The sequence below is a fragment of the Neomonachus schauinslandi genome, chromosome 13 (assembly GCF_002201575.2).
Source record: "Neomonachus schauinslandi chromosome 13, ASM220157v2, whole genome shotgun sequence".
Classification (NCBI taxonomy): domain Eukaryota; kingdom Metazoa; phylum Chordata; class Mammalia; order Carnivora; family Phocidae; genus Neomonachus; species Neomonachus schauinslandi.
Window position 1 is genome coordinate 50,590,563 of NC_058415.1, and position 24,312 is coordinate 50,614,874.

A 24,312-nucleotide genomic window follows, 5' to 3' on the forward strand; every position below is an offset into this window, starting at 1 on the left:
TTTGAGAAAGATTAAGCTAATTTAAAATGTCATCCATACACTGAAACCTTAAAATTTTTTCTAATATATGATAATAGAGTTTTAACTTGCATTTTTAATTTTATTTTGATTCAAGTATAATTAATGTACAATGTTATATTAGTTTCATCTGTATTATGCAATGATTCAACAATTCTGTACATTTCCCAGTGCTCATTAAGATGCGTGTACTCTTAATTCTCTTTATTTATTTCACCTATACCACCACCCATCTCCCATCTGGCAACCACAAGTTTGTTATCTGTATTTAAGAGTCTTTGTTTGGGGCGCCTAGGTGGCTCAGTTGGTTAAGCGACTGCCTTCAGCTTAATGATCCTGGAGTCCCGGGATCGAGTCCCGCATCGGGCTCCCTGCTCTGCAGGGAGTCTGCTTCTCCCTCTGACCCTCCCCCCTCTCATGTGCTCTCTCTCTCATTCTCTCTGTCTTAAATAAATAAATAAAATCTTTAAAAAAGAAAAAAAGAGTCTTTGTCTCTGTTCTTTCCTTTGCTCATTTGCTTTGTTTATTACATTCCACATGTGAGTGAAATCATATGGTTTTTGTCTTTCTCTGACTGCCTTATTTCACTTAGCATTATACCCTCTCGATCCATTCATTTTGCTACAAATGACAAGATTTCATTCCTTTTTATAGCTGAATAATATTCCATTACATGTATATAATATATATATATAATATATATGTATTATATATATATTTACCACATCTTCTTTATCCATTCATCTATCAGTGGACATTTGGGTTGCTTCTATATCTTGGCTATTGTAGATAATGCTGCAGTAAACATTGGGGTGCATATATATCCTTTGATTTACAATTTTGAATACTTTACCATTAGTTGGAACACTATTTCCTCATCATCAAGTGCTAATAAGTTTAACCATTTATCTACTGAAATCAGTGTGTTGACCTGATAAATGTACATAAATTATTTATGTTGGGGAGATGGGAGAAGGGAGCAGGGATAAAATACTGGCATATCAGTGTTTCTATTTTTTCTCTCTCCCTTCCTTCCTCAAAAATGCCTTTTCAGACTAGTTCTTGGTTTTCAAAGGAGAAGAAGATAAGAAGGCTTAAAGGAGAGTTTAGGAGTGCACAGGATTGGTAAGGAAGTCCCAGGCCACTTTTAGAAAGAATTTGAGGCAAGAAATGCAAAAGAAAAGCAGCAGTGCATGAGGGCAACAAATGGAAGACAACTGAAGAGAATTTAGGGAGTATTTCTGGAGATTATTTATTTCCTGCATCGAGTGCATGAGGGACAAATAAAGGACTTAAGTGAGTTTTTGAAAATTGAGTATGTGTCATAGGTTTATCAGTGCTAGATTTTGTGGGCTGCTGTGTAGGATTTTGGAAACACAAGCCAGGTTTTAAAATCAGGATCAAGAATACATATTTTTAAAAATTGCCATCATGTGGCAAGGGTGGTCTCAGCAGGGGCTTTAGCCACAGAAGAAAAAAGATAGGGCCTGGGGCAACACTAGCTGAGTGATAGTAATCCTAAAATTACCACTTGAGGGACAGAAAAGCAATTTAAAAAAGAAACTTCCCTTTGACCACATTTCCTAACTGTCTCAGCCATTCAACAACTTTTAATAAGTGCATAAAACAAAACAGATGCAGGGGTAATTACAGCCCTGTGAAAACAGCTGTCTCTACCCCCTGGCTCCACCCTTAGTTTTGCCTTCTAAGGTAAATGCTGCGACGGAGCATATTGTGCTCTTGGAAGTTCTATATTGGCCTCATTAACTATCTTACCTAAAAGGATTGAAAGTATTATGTTCATAGAATAAGCACATAAAATTAATAACATGTAACATTTGTAAGCTTGTTACAGAGTGAATTGTGTTCCCCAAAATTTATGTTAAAGTCCTAACTCCAAATGTATCTGTACTTGGAGATAGGGCCTTTAAGGACATAATTAAAGTTAAATGAAGTCGGGGCGCCTGGGTGGCTCAGTCGTTAAGCGTCTGCCTTCGGCTCAGGTCATGATCCCAGGGTCCTGGGATCCAGCCCCACATCGGGCTCCCCACTCTGCGGGAAGCCTGCTTCTTCCTCTCCCGCTCCCCCTGCTTGTGTTCCCTCTCTCGCTGTGTCTCTCTCTGTCAAATAAATAAAATCTTTAAAAATAAAAAAAAATAAAGTTAAATGAAGTCATGAGGGTTGGAGCCCTAATCAGATAAAACTGGTGTCCTTATAAGAAGAAGAGACACTAAAGATCTCTCTCCCCCTGTCCCTGGTCTCCTTCTACACTTTCCCTTCTCCCCTCCACCCCCATCCCACTCCCCCGTGAGCACACAGAGGAAAGCTTAGTGTGAGAAGGGAACCAGCTGTCTAAAACCAGAAAGAGAGATGTCATCAGAGATCAACCCTGACAGCACCTTGATCTTGGACTCTCAGCCTCTTTCAGAACTGTGAGAAAATACACTTCTGTAGTTTAATCCACCTAGTATGTGGTATTTTGTTATGGCAACTTGAGATGACTGATATAAACCTACGATGGTATGTATTAGCCTGGATAGTTGCATATTAATTACTGGCTGCAAATTTTTCCCTTATAAAATCAGTTGAGAAGCTTCTCGGTTTCCACCTCATTCTACAGCAAACTGACAAATAGTTCCCATATTTCTTTGGCTGGAGCAAGAAGCCAGGACACTGCCAACTAGATGGCTTAAGAATTTATCCATTTGGCAGATGAATCCCAGTCTTTGTCCACTCTTCCATATTCTTGTTCTAGAATACAAAGAAGGCATTGTTTGACCACTGGTGATAGAGTACAGAATAGACAAAATCCACACCTTCATTAACTTATATTCTGGTAAGGAGAAGCAAACCAAAAAACCACACAATAGGAAGTGCTTCCATCCTCACTCTGGCATTCTGCATTCTTCTTACTCTGCTTTATTTTTCTTCAGTGCTCTTAATACCACTACACATGCATTTGTTTGTCTGTCTCCTTTCACTTGAATGTAAGCTCCATGAAAGCAATGACTTTGTGTTACTCACTTCTCTATTCCCACTACCCAAGTGCCCTTAATAAAAAATTTCTCGGGCACCTGGGTGGCTCAGTTGGTTAAGCGACTGCCTTCGGCTCAGGTCATGATCCTGGAGTCCCGGGATCGAGTCCCGCATCGGGCTCCCTGCTCAGCAGGGAGTCTGCTTCTCCCTCTGACCCTCCTCCCTCTCATGCTCTCTCTATCTCATTCTCTCTCTCAAATAAATAAATAAAATCTTTAAAAAAAAAATTTCTCACATAGTTGTTTCTTAATAAAAATTTGTTGCATAAATGAGTGAATGAAACACAGTTTCAGATGGAGAACCAGATTTATCCAGGATTATATGACCTCACTAAATTATGGGAGTAAAAGTACCTAGTGAAATTAATGGCCAGAAATTTCTTTATTTAAAGGAGGTCAGTAGGAGCTTTGCTGGGCATAGTTCAGTGCTCCTTCATCACATGGCAGAGAGACTTAGCTACAGGGACTCAGCTGCCGCTGTGACACTGGCAATCACACGGGCTTTGGAGCAATCGTTACAAGCAGCTTTCTAACAGAAACTAGACAATTCTACATGGAGCTCTGCCACGCAGAGAACAGGGAAAGGACTTTGACTCGTGGTTGAACAGGTCATAGAAACATCACAAGGTTGGTTGGCTTAAAGCCAGAGAGATGCCATTGTCTCTTTAGGTTGAACCATATGAAATTGCCTTTTTTGGAGGTCAAAACTGATTGAATGTTGACAGTTTCATATGTTCAATATAATATTATAGAGATGAAGAGACCCAGCATTGAACATTGTTACAGACTTCAGCTCAGCAAACATTGTTACAGACCGCTTTTCTGTCGTGGGAGGGTGGACAGAGATCAGAGGTTTTTTGGGTTTTTTTTAAGATTTTATTTATTTATTTGACCGAGCGACACAGCGAGAAAGGGAATACAAGCAGGGGGAATGGGAGAGGGAGAAGCAGGCCTCCCGCAGAGCAGGGAGCCCGATGCGGGGCTCGATCCCAGGACCCTGAGATCATGACCAGAGCCAAAGGCAGACCCTTAACGACTGAGCCACCCACGCGCCCCCAGAGATTGGAGTTTATATGCCCTTTTTATAAATGCTCTTCAGCAACTCACTGAGCATTCATCACAATCATCGGCCTGGGATATGTATGTACTAACGCTAGGGCCAATCAGTATTTCTTTGGAATTTATAGAGACACTAGGTGAGAAATTCAGTCTTCCACTTAAATGAACTGTAAGGAAATTATCTCTAGTTGTCATGTTCTCTGTCCTGTGAAGCTCAACAAGAGACACTTACTGAAACAAGACACAAAGTCCTAATACTGTCATTTTCATATCAATGAGCCAACAATTGTCTCCTTTTTCATTAAGCTGATCTGAATTGGTTTCTGTCACTTGCAACCTAGATTCCTGATGAATACAACATGTAAGACCTTGCATGATCTGAACAGCATTTTTCTCTGTAGCCCCATATCTTTCCTAGAAATATGCCCTCTGGGCCTATCCAACAATCCGACCTCCACTCATCTTGTTAATTCTAAAATTCTTTTTAAGTATCACTCCGTATTTAAAACCTTTCCAAATCACTTCCTTTCTTAATCCCGTTAAAATGAAATGCTTCTTCCTTTGTAAGACATTGTCTTCCCTACAGGGCATCCAGAACTCTTGACTGAGGTATTTGTTTAGTATCTTCTCCAATATACTGTTAGTTCTCATGAACAGAGGCTGTGAGTTTAGTGTTGTGTCACCCCCTAATACTGTGCCTGGCATGTGCTAGAAATGCAATGTTAAATTCTGAACTGAGAAGTTCAGGATTCATACAGAGCTTCTTTCCAAATCACCACTCTGGTAAATTGCATTAAGGTCCCCATTTCTTCACCTCTCCCTGTATTCATGCTCTTTGCCATGTAATTTGGCAGTGTCCTTCCACTTAAGGCAAGACACATAAGTCCCTGCCTTTGGAGTTGACCAGATGACTTAATTTGGCCAATGGGATGTTAGCAGATGTGTAGCAAGCACGGTGTTAAAAGAAAACAAAAACAGCACACCTGGCTGGCTCAGTCAGTAGAGCATATAACTCTTGATCTCAGGGTTCTGAGTTCAAGCCCCACTTTGGGCTTGGAATCTACCTAAAAAACAAACAAACAAAAAACCTTATAATTGTGACAGTTCACTCTTGTGCTTCCACCATTACTATGAAAATGATATACTCAGGTTAGCACACTGGTCCCAGGAGAAAGATGAGAGACAAGTAGAGCTCAGCTGCCCAGCTAAACCATCCAGTCAAGCCTAGCCTAGAGCAGGGTCCTCCTCCAACCTACAGATATGAATGAGCCCAGTCAGGATCAGCGACACCTAAGCTTGTAACTTCTTAGGTAAATTAATGCTATTGTTGTTGTTAGTTGTTGAACAGTATTATGGTGGCTATAGTTAACTGATACGTACTTTTCCTTTTCTGTATTTCTCTGCTAGCCATGAGAAGGGTCTTCAAAACTAGCTTCATATTGCCTGAGTCACTATTCAATGTCATGGGCAGTAGTATGGGCAGATATAATTCTTTTTTTTTTTTTTTAAGATTTTATTTATTTATTTGAGAGAGTGAGAATGAGAGAGAGAGAGCATCTGAGAGAGAGGAGGGTCAGAGGGAGAAGCAGACTCCCTGCTGAGCAGGAAGCCTGATGCGGGACTCGATCCCAGGACTCCAGGATCATGACCTGAACCGAAGGCAGTCGCTTAACCAACTGAGCCACCCAGGCGCCCCGGCAGATATAATTCTTAAATTCCAACAGAAACATCTTTATATTTCATAGTGAGGTTCTGTGGCATTATATAAAGTCTAAATGAAGTGTAAGGATGTTTGTGTTCAGAGTTCCAAACAGTTACCAATTTTGCAAAATATCATCAGGATACCCCCATCTGTGGGCATTTTTTTCCCCCAGTAGCAATAAAATACTCTTCTGCAGTCACTTTTATTGTTAAAGAAGATGGTAGCCTTGTGTTATCTGTGAAAGCAATGCTTGGTAAGTACTCATTATGTGGTAGACATTTCACATATTAATGTACCTTTGATTAAACTGGGGCTGAGACCAAGCATCTTGACTTAATAGCAAGTGGTGGAAATGTCATTGAAATGTATGCCTTTTTAACCCCAAAGCTAGTACTCTTTCACTTGTTGCTTTTACTATTGAAAATTTTAATGACATAGAAATAAGCAGTTCTTGAATTTATTAGTTCCTTTGAAGACACAAAAATGAAAGAAATGTGTTTGAGAGCTTGTTTCAGGCATACTTCTGCTCTATGTATCAAGCGTACATGCCACTACCAGCCACCATAGTTGCTGTTATGATAAAGTGGAGTGTCTACCACAAATTGATATTTTTCTTCATCTTGATATCCAGCTTTGCCAACATCATTTATTAAATACTATTCTCCATTGTTTTGTTATTAGTGCCTTGTTACTTGATCTCTTTCAGTTTCTTCACTTGTAAAATTAGTAACAGTACTTACCCCATAGGGATAATGAGGATAAGCCTGAAACTAGTATAAAGTAATTGCTTAATGTATGCTATCTAATTTACTTAAATTTGTCTTTTTTTTTTTTCAATGTTACTTAACTGGTTTGCTTTAAATTCAATTACAAACCATTGTGTAAGTATTGCTATATCATATGCCTTTACATCTGATGAAAGTATCATTGCCATTTGGACATTTTACTTTTCTGATTTATTACAATGTGTCCATTAATTCCAAGATCAAGTTTTAAGTCCCAGGAGCTCATATTAGGCCTAGGACCAGTATCAGCCTACCTACTTTACAGAAGGGCATTAGTTGGCGTTCTCCTCCGCTTTCATCACTCACTGTATTCTAAAGACTCTTTTCCTCCACGAGAGGCACCAAAGTGGTTTACTGTTGCCCTCAAAGTCAGGATCCTGCCTTAGTACCTCCAGAAAACAAGCACTCTAATTGCAACCATTAAACAAGTAAAACCTGATAATCAGTTAGAAAAATAAAATATAGAAGAATGAAAAAACTTAAAAAATATTCACCCATCTCTGTGAAGACGGTCAGTAGGCCAATTACACCCTGTTTTATCTTCCTAATCTCCTTTAGTTATGGTAAGGGGAACACAAACTTCAAGGAAGCGGAGATATGATGCAATCAAGTAAAAAAAAAAAAAGTACACACACCTATGAAGTATTCTTGCTACAATATTTTAATCTTAATCTAACCAAGTCTTTAGATTTAGCTTTTAGTTTATAGGAAATAGGTATGGCAGGTAGATTCTAAGAAGGCTCCCTGTGATCTTTTCCTGATATTTACAGCCTGTGTAATCCACTGTCCTTGAGTAACTTGCTTCCAGTCAATAGAATATGTTGATGTTGAGTGGGTGGCATGTTTGTGGTTAGATTATAAAAATTCTGACCTTGGGGGGCGCCTGGGTGGCTCAGTTGGTTAAGCGACTGCCTTCGGCTCAGGTCATGATCCTGGAGTCCCTGGATCGAGTCCGCATCGGGCTCCCTGCTCGGCAGGGAGTCTGCTTCTCCCTCTGACCCTCCCCCCTCTCATGTACTCGCTCTCTCTCATTCTCTCTCTCAAATAAATAAATAAAATCTTTTAAAAAAAAAATTCTGACCTTGGTTCTGCTAGCAGACCCTCTCCTTTGCTGGCTTTGATGAAACCACTTGCCATGATGGAGAAGCCCATAAAACAAAAAACTGAGGGCAGGGGAGCCTACGTGCTCAGTTGGCTAAGTGTTTGCCTCTTGCTTTAGGCTCAGGTCACGGTCCCAGGGTCTTGAAATCAAGCCTCCTGTAGGGCTCCATGCCAAGATTTTCTCTCTCCCTCTCCCCCCCCCCACTAAAAAATAATAAAAACAAAAAAATAAAGGAGGGAAAACATTTTTTAATTTTTTTAAAAAAGATTTTATGTATTTCAGAGAGAGTGCAAGCATGAGTGGGGGAAGGGGCAGAGGCAGCGGGAGAAACAGGCTCCCCGCTGAGCAAGGAGCCCAATGCAGGGCGCGATCCCAGGACCCTGAGATCATGACCTGAGGCAAAGGCAGACTGAGCTATCCAGGAGCCCCTGGAAAATATTCTTAAAACAAACAAACAAAAAACTGAGGGCAGCCTCTGGCCAATAGCCAACTAGGATTTTAAGTCCTCAATCCAACAACTGGAAAAGAACTGAACACTAACCATGTAAGTGAGCTCAAAAATGCATCCTTCCCCAGTCAAGCCCTCAGATGAGCGAGCCCTCAGCCTTGGCTGATACCCTTGATAGCATGTGAAACAAAGAAACAGAGGATCCAGCTGAGCTGGGCCAGGATTCCTCACTCACAGAAAATTTCAGATAGTAAATGTGTGTTGTTCTAAGCCACTTTACTTTTGGGGTAATTTATTAAGCAGCAATAGATAATTAATACAGAAGAGTTACAGAAATGGTTTACAAATATGAAATTGGGGTACCTTGCATTCTGGAATGCCTAGATACTTCAAAGTCAATGATACTGAAAATAAAAATGGAGGAACCATTCTAGATTGAGACCAAAGAGATATATAACCAAATAAATACAATACATAAACCTTGATTATTTATATTAGATCCTTTAAAAAAAAGTGTTAAAAGGTATTATGAGACAATAAGGAAATTTGAGTATGCACTAGATATTAGATATTATGAAATCACTGATTCTCTTAAATACAATGATAATTATAAATAAGAATATTCTTTAAAATGTCCTTATTCTTAAGATACATATTGAAGTATTTAGTTGATAAGTGTGATATCTGTAATTTCAAGAGTAGAGATAAAGCCAATATGGCAAAATGTTAACAACTGTAGAATTTAGTTGGCGAGTCCATGAGTGTTCACTGTACTCTCTGAACTTTTCTGTATGTATGAACATTTTCATTTAAAAAAACTGAAGAAAACCACATGGAATGATAAGTGAAAAAAATCTTCAAAATTGTATTTATAATCACAACTACACTGTGTACTATAGACTGAATGTGTCACCCCCAAAATTCAGTATGTTGAAATGTAATCCCCAATGTGATGGGGCCTTTGGGAGATAATCCAGTCAGAAGGGTGGAATCCTCATAAATGGGGAGACCCCAGAGAGCTTCCTCCTTCTGCCATGTAAGAACCCTCATCAAACAAATATGCCAGCACCTTCATGTTGGATTTCCTGGCCTCCAGAATGGTGAGAAATAAATGTTTTTAAGCCACCCAATCTATGGTATTTTTGTTGTAGCAGCCCAAATAAACTAACTCCCTGTGTATAATTTTCTATAGAAAAATATACTAGAAATTAATTATAAATTATTTTTTTAAATTACTTAAAAAAAATTGAATAGCATTTCCTAATCTCAAGTAATTTAAATCTCAAGACCTTTAGGAAGTATGATACATCACAAATGATCGCGTCTATACATTTTATCATTTCTTAACACAATAACTGATAGCTGCTAAGGAAGCTATGTCCCAGTCTTATCCCCAGAATTTGTGAAGAATCTGTTTTTAGCTATGCTTCTTCCATGATTTAAAAGGAACATGAGGGGGCGCCTGGGTGGCTCAGTCGTTAAAGCGTCTGCCTTCGGCTCGGGTCATGATCCCAGGGTCCTGGGATCGAGCCCCGCATCGGGCTCCCTGCTCCGCGGGAAGCCTGCTTCTCCCTCTCCCACTCCCCCTGCTTGTGTTCCTGCTCTCACTGTCTCTCTCTCTGTCAAATAAATAAATCTTTAAAAAAAATAAAAAAATAAAAAAAAATAAAAGGAACATGAGGTAGGTAAAAATATTACTGAATTGCTATTTAGTCATAAACTGCAAGTCCCAGGGGCTAGGGGTAGCAGGATTAGAGCAGGGTAGTGGGGAGATCACAACAGAAGCATGCTCATTTAAAAAATGTGATGCCAGATGGAGGCTAATAGTTCTGAAATCAAGGCAATGATAACATGTCTTTTGCAAGCAACTGTGTTTCAAATGCAATATGGACATTAACTCTAAGACTTTTACCATTGGAAGTGACTTGACAGCATGTATCAAGTCTAAAGAATGTGCATTAATTTGGCCCACCAATTCCATGTATAAAATGTAGCCTAAGGAACTAGTAAGACACTTAGGATATTTGTCTGAGCACTGATGATAGCTGAAAATTGAAAACAGTATCAGATAATAGGAAATGGATAGATCCATATAATGTACTATATTTATTAAGGTGGAGGTATGCATATTAATATAATGGCAAGCTTAAAAACCAGGTTATTGTGCAATGTGTATCCCACAGTCTTTTAAGACAAAAACAACACATTTACACACCTACTAATATGCCACAAGACGTTAAGAATGGTTCTCTCTGGGTAGTGGGATTACAGGCAATTTTTATTTGATGTGTGTGTTTTATTCAATGAATGTATGTTTTTATATTCACAAAAAAATATTAAGGGAACCATGGAAAAAAGTTTAACTGAAAAAGACTTTAAAGTATCACAAAACCATCATATAACACTTATTTTTCAAGTGGGATTATCTTTTTTCTTTAGATAAATTGTATTTTGTATTTTTTCTTCAATAAACATGAAATACTGATATTCTAAAAGTTGTTGTAAAGACTTGTACACTATACGAAGCAAACAGTGTTTACAATTTGCCACCCCTTACATTTTGAAGAGTGAACTCACGTTCTTAATGTCCTCCCATCATTCAAAGTTTCTACCTAGTATTTCAAAATATTGTAGATAAATTGTTTGTACTTACAACTGCATGCTAGACTGGACATGTTAACAAGAAAGCAGTGTATTGTAATGGAACCAGGCTGACCTGGGTTAAACTCTTAACTTTGCCATTTAAAACTTTGACTTAACCATCTAAATCCCAATTCAACAAAGAGTAAAGCAAAGGTTCCTAATGGAGCCAGACAACAGAATTTTTAAAGTCTGAGTACACATCAGAAAGTTGCAATTTCATACTCAGCAAAATACACATTCCCCCTATTTATATTTTACCCATTCTTTTTTGATATTCCAAATTTTTCCTTGAATCCAGATGATCAAAAATCCTTCCTCCCTTATTGGGGGAAGAACTGTTCTTTGCAATTTGTCATTAAGCCAGTAAATTGATGGTTCTGTATACCATAAATGTTGAGAATGCTGCTATCTTAGGCAAAGTCCTCTTTGTGAAAAGATCTTTCCCACTTTTATTTTTTTTTTTATTTTTTTTATTTTTTATTTTTTTTTTTCCCACTTTTAAAAATAGGAATAGTTCTGCTTCTCTTAAGAAACTCAAGTTCTTGTAAACACATTAAATTATGTAATTAAAGTGCTGGTTCCTCCTTTGTGTTAACTGCTAGGATGTTCAGAGACAAATTTGTGATGCCTCTCTCTAGAAAGTATAGTATGGTATGCACTTTTCTTTTTTTCTCTTATGATTCCTCCCATTATACTTACTTCTGAAAATAGAGACACCATCACTCTTCATCTAAGGGGTTTTGGAAATTAAATATCAAAGTGGTTAGCATAGTGCCTGGATCATGTTAGAAGCTCAAAAATACTACTTTTACACGATAGGCTCTGGACTTGCCAATAACATTGTTATTGCTTGCACAGTTGCTTGATAAAATTCACCACATTTCAAATTCCCTTTGAGACAATGGAAATGACCAAAAATAAACTAATATCAAAACTAGAATGAATAATGAAGTTACCTCAAATAGGGAGAGACAAAAGAAAATGGATCATAAGCCTGGAGTTAATTTGGGGTCTCATCTGTCTGAACTGGTAACAACCTAATGCAGCTTAGTAAGTTGCTTTTCCTTCATCTAAAAATAAGCCATCAAACATAATTTCTATTTACAAGTAACTTAAATGAAGAAATTATATCTTTTTGATATATGGAATAATTTATAACAAACTTAATTTTTGAAAATTCTAAAGTACTTATGCTAAAATAAGACCTTGAAATGTATCAGTGCTGTTGAAAGAATCAGCAATGAAAATGAGTAGAGCAGAAGTTAAATAAAAGACAACCACTGACAAGTAACAGTTTAGGGTATATAAGTAGTAGAAGCAGATTATATAAATAAACATTCTTATCTTATGTGGCAAAGGTATGAACATTATGCCACTGTAGCATCTGTGTTGTTGATTTTAGCTTATTCTTGTTTCTAAACTCCTGAAAACTTACCCACATCACACAGGAAAATCTCACAGTTCATCAGTGCAAAAATTTTATTTCTTCTTTATCTCCTCTTACCCCCCACTTTACAAGATCTGAAATTTTACTTAATCCACAGCCTTTTTTTTTTAACCATCTGTAATCAGTCATGTAAAACGTGAGAAAAAACACTAATCAATTTAAAATCTCAGCCCCGTCCCCATTGTTACAGTAAATTTAGGATAAGTCTACAGCATTCACTTACTTTAGCTGGTTCTGATACTGAGGCATACTTTTTTATTTGAGAATCAACACCTAAAGACTTGGCTAACTGTACAGCATTTAAATCATCACTGATAAGTGTCCCAAGAGCCACAAGGAGTCTAAAAGTGGCTTCTAGGTCTTGTACAACTTCCAAGACTGTGCTAATTACTGATAAGCATTGAGCTTTCCCTTCAATGTTATGGTCTTTATGAAAACAAACAGAATAGTTCAGGGTCAGTGTAGCCAGAGCAATGTGAATGTTCTTATTGCTCCCTGATTTCAGTTCTATTGCATGAGACATTAGTGATTCCCTCTGGGACATCATGAGCTTTTGTCCTGCCTGGCCAACAAAACAATTACAAAAAGTCCTCAGAGCAAGCAGCTGGTTTGCTGGCTTTCCTTTAGGGTTCAGAAGACTGATAAGATGACTGCTGAACTGAGCCCCTTCCTTTTCATTGCAGAAGTTCTCATTCACACTGGGATGTTTAATTGATAACCGAAGAATGTCAAGTGCAGGAAAAACAATATCTATTAAAAAGAAAAATTCATTAATGTTTATAAAAACCCAGAAAATTCCTATGACTATTACTCAGTTTTAAGAATCTTATTTCATTAACACACGACCATTTCAGAAAATGTTAAAAACCATGTGCCTGCTTTACAAAATATGTATATTTCTAAAACTTTTGTTAATTAATTTTTCATATTTATAGAGACTGGATTTATTTTTACAGGATCATGTACGCTTTAAAGATAATTTAAATGGGTTATTATCTAGCTTGATACATACTGAGTATTCAATAAATCCTAGTGGAATGAATGGGATGGGGACCTTGCTTTTAAAAATCCTGTAAGACCAGAGAGTTCCTATAAGACCAGGGAGTTGAAGAGGAAAAGCTTCTTTTTTTTAAAGTATTCTTTTTTTTTTTTTTTTAAGAGAGAGCACGCACATACGTGTGACTGGGAGTCGGGTAAGGGAAGGGAGGAGAAAATCTTAAGCACACTCTACACCTAGTGCAGAGGCCAGTTCAGGGCTAGATCTCACAACCCTGAGATCATGACCTGAGCCAAAATCAAGAGTCAGGTGCTTAACTGATTGAGCCACCCAGGCACCCCAAGAGGGAAAGCTTTTTTAATAGAATTCCAGTTGACAAATGCTAATAGGATGCTTACAGGTTGGTGGAGGGCTTTACATTCAAAGGACTGGGCAGACACCATCTGAATGAACCCACTCTATAATCTTAGCATCACTAAAAGTAAAGAATCCAGAAATTATGTGCCCTGTGATATAAAGGTAGTATGCAGCATTATTTATAAAGGGTATTCATCTAAAAAAAAAATTATTGAACCAGAATCTAATTATGTTTAGCAGGAACTATAGAGATAGTGGAACACATTAAGTGATCTGCCAAATTCACAATATGGGATATTAAGCAGGACAAATGATTTTTCTTCTCTAATCAATAGCATGAAAAAGTAATAAGGGAGAGGACACTTTTGGAATTTAAAAGGAATTAAGTGAGTTAAAAAAATAATTATAGCAAATGGTTGTAGCCTGGGGTTAATAGGTCACAAAATGTTCTTGGGTGGTTTGCAGGGGATCCACAAATGCTACAAAATGGCATATGAAATGGTATATGTATGAGGATCATTACATTCCCTTCAGATTCTCATAAGGCATGTGACCAAATCAAGACTATGAATTACAATTACCCAGGGTAACTTTTACTCAATCTAGAAACACCAGTAATACTGAAAGAAATGAAAAGATATGCTTACTGCTTTCTAATTACATTTTAAAGACTGTTTCCATACCTTCAGGCCAGTTAATAGCTTTCCACAAAATCTGAAGTTGCTGGGCTGTAGGTTTTTCTGAAGAACTATTACATATGAGAGACAGTATCTTTTCAAGAAGTATCAAGTCATCCTCAGTTAACTTTTTCTCTTCAGGTGCAGTTCCATTAAGTTCCTTCAGTTTACCTAGAACCCAAACTCAAACTTTCAAAATTCTCTAACTGTAATTAGCCAAATATGATATAAAAATGTCAAAATTTTCAATAAGAGTATTCCACCATACACCATGGGGAAGGTAAGACTTTTCATGGCAATTATCAAAGACCATAAATTAAGAATAAGGCCTGTGAATGTTTTTAGTTGAGCACAGTAGAGAAAAAAAAAAGGCTACTGTGATGATTTTTATTTTACCTGTTATTTTCTAAGATCTTATGAAACTTTCTGCTTCAAGTAAGTTTTAAAGTAGATCATACTTGTAATCATTTTGGTTTTCAAAGCAATATCATGTCATTATACCCAAGTATAGGTCAATCTTCTATTTTCTCAAAGAAAAAATTTATAACAACTTTTAGCCAACTTATGTCAACTTATATGACTGTTAATGAATTAACTGAAGAGTTAAATGTCTATTTATAATATTTAATTTATTGACTTATTTCCATATGCACATTTGACATCACATTACTTTAAAAACATATTTAATGGAAATACTGCCTTTTGTTACCATATTCACGAAACACGAATGCTTCATGTTTTCATGAAACAATTTTTTGTTAAAGATTTACTTATTTTAGAGACAGAGTAAGAGACCGGGGGTTGGGGGAGAGAGAGAATCTCAAGCAGACTCCCTGCTAAGTGTGGAGCCCGACATGAGGCTCTATCTCATAACCTTGAGATCATGGCCTAAGCCAAAACCAAGAGTCAGAAGGTTAACCGACTGAGCCACCCAGGCGCCCCTTACCAATGATTTTTATAAATATGGCATAAAGGTTAATTCTGACAACCCCCCCCCGTTTTATACTGAGGTGTATATGTTATCATATCTCAATTCTCATGAAGTAGTAGTGGCAAACAGAGCTAGGATTCTCTGTCCAAAAAACACCTATCATTTTGTTATGAGAGAAAAAAGTTAACAGAAAAAGCATTCAAAGTCAACTGAGCAGTTTCATTTTTAATGGACAATTTGAACAGCCTTTTATTATTATCTCTAAGGGCCACTAATTTTTTTAAGAGAAAACTTTTATTGTTTAAATGCTTTACTCATTCGTTTTCATTATTTTTTTTCCTGAAAACATTAAGATCTTAGGGGATTTCTATTTTTCCCTTTTAGTTTTTTTTTTTTTCATTAAAATCATCATAAAGCATTTACCTTATATTTGTATAAGGCTTCTTGAAAGTATTAAGGGTCCATTATCAGACTGTGTATTTGTAGTCGACGCAGTTGTGTAATCCCACAACAGAAGTCTCTATCATGTAAGCACCCAGTTCCTAGCTCATGTGAGGAGGAGAAACAGTCTTGAGTGCACTGCAAAGAGTCTATGGATATGTGAGAAAACTGTATAATTAAAATGCACTTACCTAATATTTGTGTAGGGTTTGCCTGGTCAAAAGTAACAGCCTCTTTTTTAGGGAAATAAATATTCACTGTCTTAGATGCAGCTGATCGGTAGGCACTAGTCCCTATTTACAGAACAGAAGATGATGAAAATCATAAGGTGTAGACAAAACTGAGATTTTTCTAATTGTATGACTTTGTTTTAACAATTATTTAGATATGTAACTACAATAAATTTTAGTTTTTGGACTGGGAGCTTAAATGTAAAACAAAAGCCTTTCCATTTCATATTCTCTACATCTCTCATACTTCTAAGATTCAACCTAATTTACAAAGTTTTAAAAGATCAGAGAGTACATAACAATTATGAAACCTTCCATTCCCATCTTAAGGCATATTGTCTCTTTCTTCTCATGTCTTTTACTGCTTATTCCAAATGATATAGTAGGCATTGTCATTTTCTCCATCATTTAGTTTATTTTTATAAGTTTTATTCAAATTCCAGTTAGTTAACATAAAGTATAATATTAGTTTCAGGTGTACAATACAGTGATTCATCACTTCCATACATCACCTGGTGCTCATCACAATACATTCCTTAATCCCCGTCACCTGTTTAACCCATCCGCTCACCCACCTCGCCTCTGGTAACCATCAGTTTGTTCTCTATGGTTAAGAGTGTTTCTTGGTTTGACTCTCTTTTTCCCCTTTGCTCATTTGTTTCTTAAATTCCACATTATGAGTGAAATCATAAGGAACACGTGGTGTGTATACAAACACACACACACACACACACACTGGAATATTAGTCAGCCATAAAAAAGAATGAAATCTTGCCATTTGCAATGATGTGGATGGAATGAGAGAATGTATTATGCTAAGTGAAGTAAGTCAGTCAGAGAACGACTAAGGCCATATGATCTCCATCATTTCAATAAATCCCCCCAAGATGTAGGTTCCTGAAGGGAAAGGGTCCTAGTCTTTTATACATTTTTATTTCCTAAGTCCCTATTATAGTAACCAAAATGCAGTGTGTCAAAAAAAACTGGCACAGGATGAAAATTTAGCACAATACATAGTGACTAAAGTCAATTAAAGTATAATTTAAACCTAATTTGTATTTTACCTGCATTCCAAATCTTAATTTAGCATTGGTGGTTCAGTGGTAGAATTCTCGCCTGCCAAATCTTAATTTATTTTTGTTCCAATGCAAAAATTAAGGTATTTTGCAAAAATACATATAAAACATTTTGATTTTCTGAATATATCAGAAACAGGAATAAGGTAGGTAAAGATTAAGTTATGAGATAAATACACAAAATTAATTTTAATTGCTTATAAAGCATAAATATTTATTGATATGATCAAAGATGAGCTAAAAGACATTGCCTAAAGTCCTGGTCATTACAGTCTAGTTGTGGTAAGGAGAATGCAAATCAAATACCATCCAAACAATTAAGTAAAACGAGAAAGAAAAATATAGGGTGCAATGTGAGCTTATCATAGAGTAAGTGATCCAGCAAAGGGCATATGTGAACATCCAGGAAATTTCATTTAATAAATACTATATTACAAAATTAAATAAAAAAAGAAAACGGAGGAAAAAGCCAAACAATAATTTGTGATCTAAATAACAAAGCAAAGGGCTCAAGTATTCTAAAACAGAACAGCATCTACCAAACTCCTGAGGTAGAAAATAGCATGGGACGCTCAAGAAACTGACACAGGCCGGTATGGCTGGGCAGAAAAAAGGCAGAGAGGAAGGTGATACAAGCCAAGAAAAAATATTCAATGGGAAACCATTAAAGGATTTTAATCAGGGGAGGAGTATAAACAAAGTTCTACTGTAAAATGATCGCTGGCTGCAGTATGGACCATGGAGAGACCAATTTGGAGGATATTACTTCATTTGTCTAAGTAAGAGATGACAATAAGTTTGACTAAGGTATATAAGGCCCAGTATACACACCAAACTGTTAAAAACTATAACTTCTGAAAAATGACAGGAAGCACAGTTAACTTTAGACTCTTTTCTAATACAACAGGTACAGCTAACAATTACTAAGTATTTATTCTGTATAAAGTGCTTTATATACATTTTGTAATTTTAAGCTCTTAACTCCATGAGGTAGACATTACTTCAACTTTACAAATAAGAAAAGTAGAGGCACAGAAAGAGAATAACTGGCTCAAGGCAAAACACGTAAAAAGTAGTGGAACAGAGATTTGAATCTAAGCATTCTCACTCCAGAGTCCTCAATCTTAATCATTGTGTTATACTTCAATACCACCAGTCAATGTTACTTTTGCAGTGAAAAAATAGCTTACAAAAATCATCACATACCAAGTTAGTTCTTAAGTAGAGTGCTGATTCGTAAGTATATATTTTATGGTCAAGAACATATATGTCCCACATATATTAGTCTCTTGTAGAAAATAACAAGTAGGGGAAAACATATGGCAAGAGGTGAACCACAAATTTAGTTCTGCATTTTATTAATAGTCAATACAGAGGGAAGCATGTCTGCCTATATTCAACACTGATGAACAAGTAAGATGTGTCAGAGTCTAGGCAAGATACTAAGAATAAAAAAGAAAAATTAATTGGTCAGGAGAAGGCCAGATAGCATAGGCCTAAATCACAAAAGCAATTTTTTTTCTGGGTCCTCTTAAACAGAACATGTAGCATAGTAAATAACATTCTCTCTTTTTTAAGGTTTTTATTTTGACCGAGAGAGAGAGAGAGAGAACGTAAGCAGGGGGGAGTGGCAGAGGCACAAAGAGAAGCAGGCTCCCCGCTGAGCAAGGAGCCCGATGCAGGACTCAATCCCAGGACCCCAGGATCATGACATGAGCCAAAGGCAGACGCTTAACCAACTGAGCCACCCAAGCGTCCCTGAATAACATTCTCAATACATTAAGAATGAACAAAGGAGAGATGCAAAAAAACTCAGTTTTCATAAGGGTAGTGAGTAAACCAGAGCTATGACAGAATAGCAGTTTTCAATCCTGGCTACACATTAGAATCACATTGGAAGATTACGAAAACTACACTTGCCAAGGCCTCAAACCAGAGCAGTAATAGACTCAGTGGGCTTCTCTGGAGATGAGGTTTTTTTAAGTTTCCTACATGAGTCCCATATGCAGCATGAAAAATTCTGAGAACATTCTAAAAGCCAGGTCAAGGGGTGCCTGGGTGGCTCAGTCATTAAGCGTCTACCTTCAGCTCCGGTCATGATCCCAGGGCCCTGGGATCAAGCCCTGCATCAGGCTCCCTGCTCGGTGGGGGGCCTGCTTCTCCCTCTCCCACTCCCCCTGCTTGTGTTCCCTCTCTTGCTGTGTCTCTCTCTGTCAAATAAATAAATAATATCTTTAAAAAATAAAAAATAGGGCGCCTGGGTGGCTCAGTTGGTTAAGCGACTGCCTTCGGCTCAGGTCATGATCCTGGAGTCCCAGGATCGAGTCCCGCATCGGGCTCCCTGCTCAGCGGGGAGTCTGCTTCTCCCTCTGACCCTCCCCCCTCTCATGTGCTCTCTCTCTCAAAAAAATAAATAAAATCTTTAAAAATAAATAAATAAATAAATAAATAAAAAATAAAAAATAAAAGCCAGGTCAAGAAGTTTGGTCTTAATCTACTACATGAAAAGTTCTCCAGCAAGAAAAAGATACCAGTTTTCTCAATCTTTCATTAAATAAAAGTTTCAACGAATTTTAAAAATGTAAAAAAAGAAGAAGAAGAAGAAGAAGAAAAAGAAATGAAAAGTGGAAAAGTGTGTACCTGTAAATGGATCAACTCCAGCCATGGTAGTTCCCATACTGGCAGACCCTGGCACATAACGACCACCACCTAAAATGTAATAACACATCTAGTAAGCAAAGGTAACTGCAAGTTAAAGTTCAAAATGCTCCTCTCTACATAGAATAACTTATTTTCATTATGAGTCACACTTCAGAATGGCATCTTTATATACATAATAAATGGGCTATAAATTCATTTAGAATAGTACCTGGCATATAGTTGGTGATAAATGTTAGTCTTAAAAGTAATTCTCAAATTACAAAATAAACATTAGATGCCTTATACATTATAATTACAGATGCTAATGAATTGAAAAAGCATTAGTGAATTGGAGAGAAGAAATTAAAAGATTCCCATAATGAAATGTAAACACAGGGTGCCTAGCTGGCACAGTTGGTAGAGCATTAGATTCTTGATCTTAGGGTTGTAAGTTCAAGTCCCACAATGAGTACAGAGAGTACTTAAAAAGAAAACGTTAAAAAATTAAAAACAATCAAAAAAATAAACGTGAACACTATTCTATTGAAATAGAGAGGATCAGCTAATACATAAGCAAAAAAGAGACTAGGTAAGATTTAGGGATGCTAATGATAATAGCTCTGTCTCATATTTGAGATCCTACTTGTGGATGTCTCATTGAAAATGGAAAGAAAGGAACATGAAAAACCAGTGTAGAGAAAGAATCAGCAGGATTTGGAGATGTTCAGAGTCCTGATCAGCCTTTGTGGGAAGAAGAAAGATGAGCTACTTTTCCAGGCCCTCTGAATTTAATATCTAGGCGTTGGTATAACCGGTGTAACACATACAGAAAAAGCAAACTATACAAAAGAAAAAAAACCCCAAACTGTAGATATAAATAAATTAAAATAACGAAGAACACAGAATAAGAGGCTTTGTTGAGTTTTTACTAATATGCTAGGTAGCATGCTAAGCATCTTTTTAAAAAAGATTTATTATTTGTAGGAGAGAGAAAGGGAGAGAGAGAGTGTGTGTGTGTGCGCGTGAGTGTGCGTGCACGCAAGCGTGCCGGGGGAAGGGGCAAAGGAGAGGGAGAGAGAAACCGAAGCAGACTCTGCTGGGGGCAGAGCCCAAGGTGGGGCTCAATCTCATGACCCTGAGGTCATGACCTGAGCTGAAACCAAGAGCCGGCTGTTTAACTGACTGCACCACCCAGGTGCCCCGCATGCTAAGCATCTTATATTATATACTCATTTAAGTATCAATTAGATACCATTATTATTACTATTTTAGAAGAAGGCTGGATAACTTGCCCAAGGCATTAATTATAAAGGCAAAGTACAATCCTACACTTTTCTAAATGTGGTTCTCAACCACGTGAGAGTCACCTGTTCAATATGCAGATTCCTAGGCCCACCCATAACAGCCTAGTGGTTCTCCAAATTGGCTTCTCTTTAGAAACTTATAGGGAGCTTTTAAAGTTACCTAACGGCAAAACAAACAACAAAGAACATTTAATCAGAATCCATGGGTGAGAGATCAGGCCTGGCATGAGTAATTTTTACCTCCTCACCAACCTAGTGTATCAGAATTATCTCTGTGGGAAGGACCTTATGAGTTAAACAAGCATCCCAGATGGGTTCTAATTAACATTAGAAGTTTGAGAAGCACATAAATAAGGAAAAGGAAAGAGAATTAAGATTGACCTTAACCTGTAAGGTGAACGGGAAAAACTCTTTGCCCCAGTGCTACTGGTAAAATTGGGGGAATATATACTAAAATATATTGAGGGCTTAAATATAGTCCAGGCATTTTGCTAAACTTCACATGTACTATACCATTTAATTTTCATAACATCTCAATATGTAGGTGCGGTTATCTATTTTTTATAATAGTGTGGTTGTTATCCTAGTATGCTATCTTGCATATCTCCATAATCACTGAATCTTCCGAGTTACTGACATTGTGCAACAGTGAGACAGACGGCCCCAGGAGTTCTCTTGATTTTGATGGTATGCTTGAAGCTTCCTTCTGTTCCAAGAAAAAGCTGCTAATGAGATCTGTGAACTACGCTGTTCTAAGTTTCAGGGCATCACTATGTCTGAATAAGCCATCACCTCTTATCTACTCTTCAGATCCTTACTACCTTATTAAATTGCATTATGTCATCAAGGGTTTCCTTAATAGCCATTGTGCCATCACAACATTTAGCTGGATCTTGATAGATGGTGATTGTAGCATACTGGTTACCAATGCACAGGGTACAGCTACGGGGCATCTGGGCCACCAATTCATTCACAGGAGAGAAGAAGCTCACTGAGAGCAATTCACAACTTCATGATAGTGACTGAAGGTTGTGTGTTGATCCAATCTATGGTTTAGACAGGAATCTATGTTGGCAAGGCCAGTGGATACCATAAGTGCCAAGAATCTCTTCCCAAATTGGGTATATTGTCCGGGAACTCTGGCTGATGATCCAACAAAAGCATCATAAAATACATCAAAAGCTACTCTGAAAACAGAGACTTCTTCAGCTGCATTAAAGTCCAAGCTTGGCAATTTTTTCCCAGTAGTGTTGATGCTGAGGCATGCATACCTTGGTAAATAAAGTCATTGTGAAGAGATACACCAATACTTCCAGGGCTTCACGAAGGCCATTAATAACATAGATTAGAAGACTAATCCTGGGTGGACTGTGTCCTTCCATGCTAAGGCAAAATATGCTTAAACAGACTTCTTGACTGCACCGCTTCATCCAATATCAACGACTCACATGGCTCCTTCTTTGCTTGTGATCAGTAGAATCTCGCCAGTAATAGCACTCATGCTGTGTCTTGGTTGGTGGGTTCCCCTATTATCTAATTTCACAGATAAAAAAATTAGGCTCAGACAGGTTAAGCAACTTGCCAACTTCTCATAGCAAGTAAGTGGTAGAGCCAGATTTTGAACCAAGGTCTATCTGACTCTAAAAACTATGCCCTTAATGACTCTTGCTCTCCTTGCAGGAAGGACCACTGGAGAAAACGATGAGTTCTAATAATATGCTATTTAAAAGTCATGAGAAAAACTACAAAATACTCCAGGAAAAAGCAAAAATTAGAAGTTAAAGAAAAGGAGATCCATCAAAATTGGAATATAGATAAGGGAATTATTAATTATTAGATGATGTCTCCAAAATGTAAAGCCATATAATGCAAAATGCTACACATTAAGTGAAGAAAGCTATATTTATCAAAACTGCATCCCACCTGTAAAAGGATCTGCTGCAGGCAGTGTATTAGAAGATCCTGATGAAGACCCCGGAACATACCGACCACCACCTATGCATGCAAACAAAGGAAAAGCTGAAGTATGCCAAAATTTTGAATTTCATAAACAGCACAATGCTTACATTAGGAGACTCTAAGCTTGGAGAAAAAAATAGAAGAGCAAAGCTGTCACATGACAGTATAACAGAAATTAGTCAACATCTTATAGTACGAAAGACTACTAAGAAACTAAAATTTCAGTGATTCTCTAAGTTTCATTTTCTCAACTTTAGCACTTTATTAGGTGTTAGCCACTGCCTTTAAATATTAAAATAACTAAAAATTCAAATATAAAAGGAGATATTACAGGTGGTCTCTGACCTAAATAATATACACATGTAATCAGTTCCTGCTGCTATACAAATTCACTAGAATTCCTGCTGTTCCTATCAGAACCACAGGCATCAAATGTTAATCTTTTAGAGAACCCCTGAGTTCATTAACTCATGTGTCAAATAGTGCGTGCAGTGCTGGGGATACAGCAGGGAACAAGATTGCTTGTATCCACTGAAGCTTACAACCTACTGGAGAAGAGAATTTTTCAAAGGCGATGAGTGCCACAAAGGAAAGAGATTTCCATTTATACTTTTACAAATGTGTGGTGTGTGTGAGTGTGTGTGAGTATATGTTTTGTTAGTACCTCTAGGGAAATAATCACAGGTGTCTACAATAAGACATATGTAAAAAGTACACACAAAAGGATGCTTATAAAGTTAGAGATTCAGAAGAGTAAAAAAAAGCCAGAGCTAAGATTTCCAGATGGAGCCAGCTGCTCTAACATCTGTCTTCTGCTCCACAAAACAGCTGACACAATACTATGATCATGTGTTCACTCTTCTGTACTGTCTGAAATTCTATCAACAGAATACCCAGATAATAAATCCATTTTTTTTTTTCTGTCAAGTGCAACTATTGGGAGGGGTTACATCATTTATACTCAGTAGTGAGTCAGTCTGATAATTCTGTTTAAGTCAACATGCAGGTGACATTAGCTTTACTAGGTGAATGAGCAACGGAATTTTGAAATAGAGGAAGAAGAGATAATTTAGTTAGGAGCATGAAGTATCTGTGAGGGAGGAAGACGGAAAGGGATATGGAATCCTTGTAAAACAAGGAAGAGCACTAGCACATGAAAAATGCCGTGAGAAATGACAACAGGAAAATATTAACAATAAGGTGCTAATTTCAGAATTTTATTTAGAGCTGGCCCTGTACCTGAGAAAAAAGGAAGCATTTTATTTCCTCCTGTACCATGGCCTCAGTTCCCGGGACCCAAAACTCAGGCTAGTACAACTAGTATTATAATCCATTTCCTAGGAAAAAGGACTCAGACTACTACTACTAGGATTATAATCTATGGACTGGTCTGAGAACCTAATACCATTTATAACATTTTTTTTTTGCCCTTCCCTGCCTCCCCTCAAATCCCCATTTAGA

The 24,312-nt window shown here is 37.3% G+C and overlaps 1 protein-coding gene across 2 annotated transcripts in view; it reads right to left on the reverse strand.

The window, feature by feature from the left end:
* Positions 1-12,353: 12,353 nt before the first annotated feature.
* The window catches only part of PLAA (phospholipase A2 activating protein), a 37,959-nt gene continuing 26,000 nt past the window's right edge, over positions 12,354-24,312 (reverse strand). Inside the window, exons 10-14 of one of the 2 annotated variants that reach the window (XM_021681030.2) lie at positions 22,816-22,887; positions 19,589-19,657; positions 15,834-15,935; positions 14,277-14,441; positions 12,354-12,989 (exon numbers count right to left, since the gene is read on the reverse strand). In XM_021681030.2, coding sequence (XP_021536705.1) covers positions 12,424-12,989; positions 14,277-14,441; positions 15,834-15,935; positions 19,589-19,657; positions 22,816-22,887 — 974 coding nt within the window. In that variant the 3' untranslated portion in view covers positions 12,354-12,423. The remainder of the gene's footprint in view (positions 12,990-14,276; positions 14,442-15,833; positions 15,936-19,588; positions 19,658-22,815; positions 22,888-24,312) is intronic. The other variant, XM_021681031.2, reaches the window with a different exon arrangement.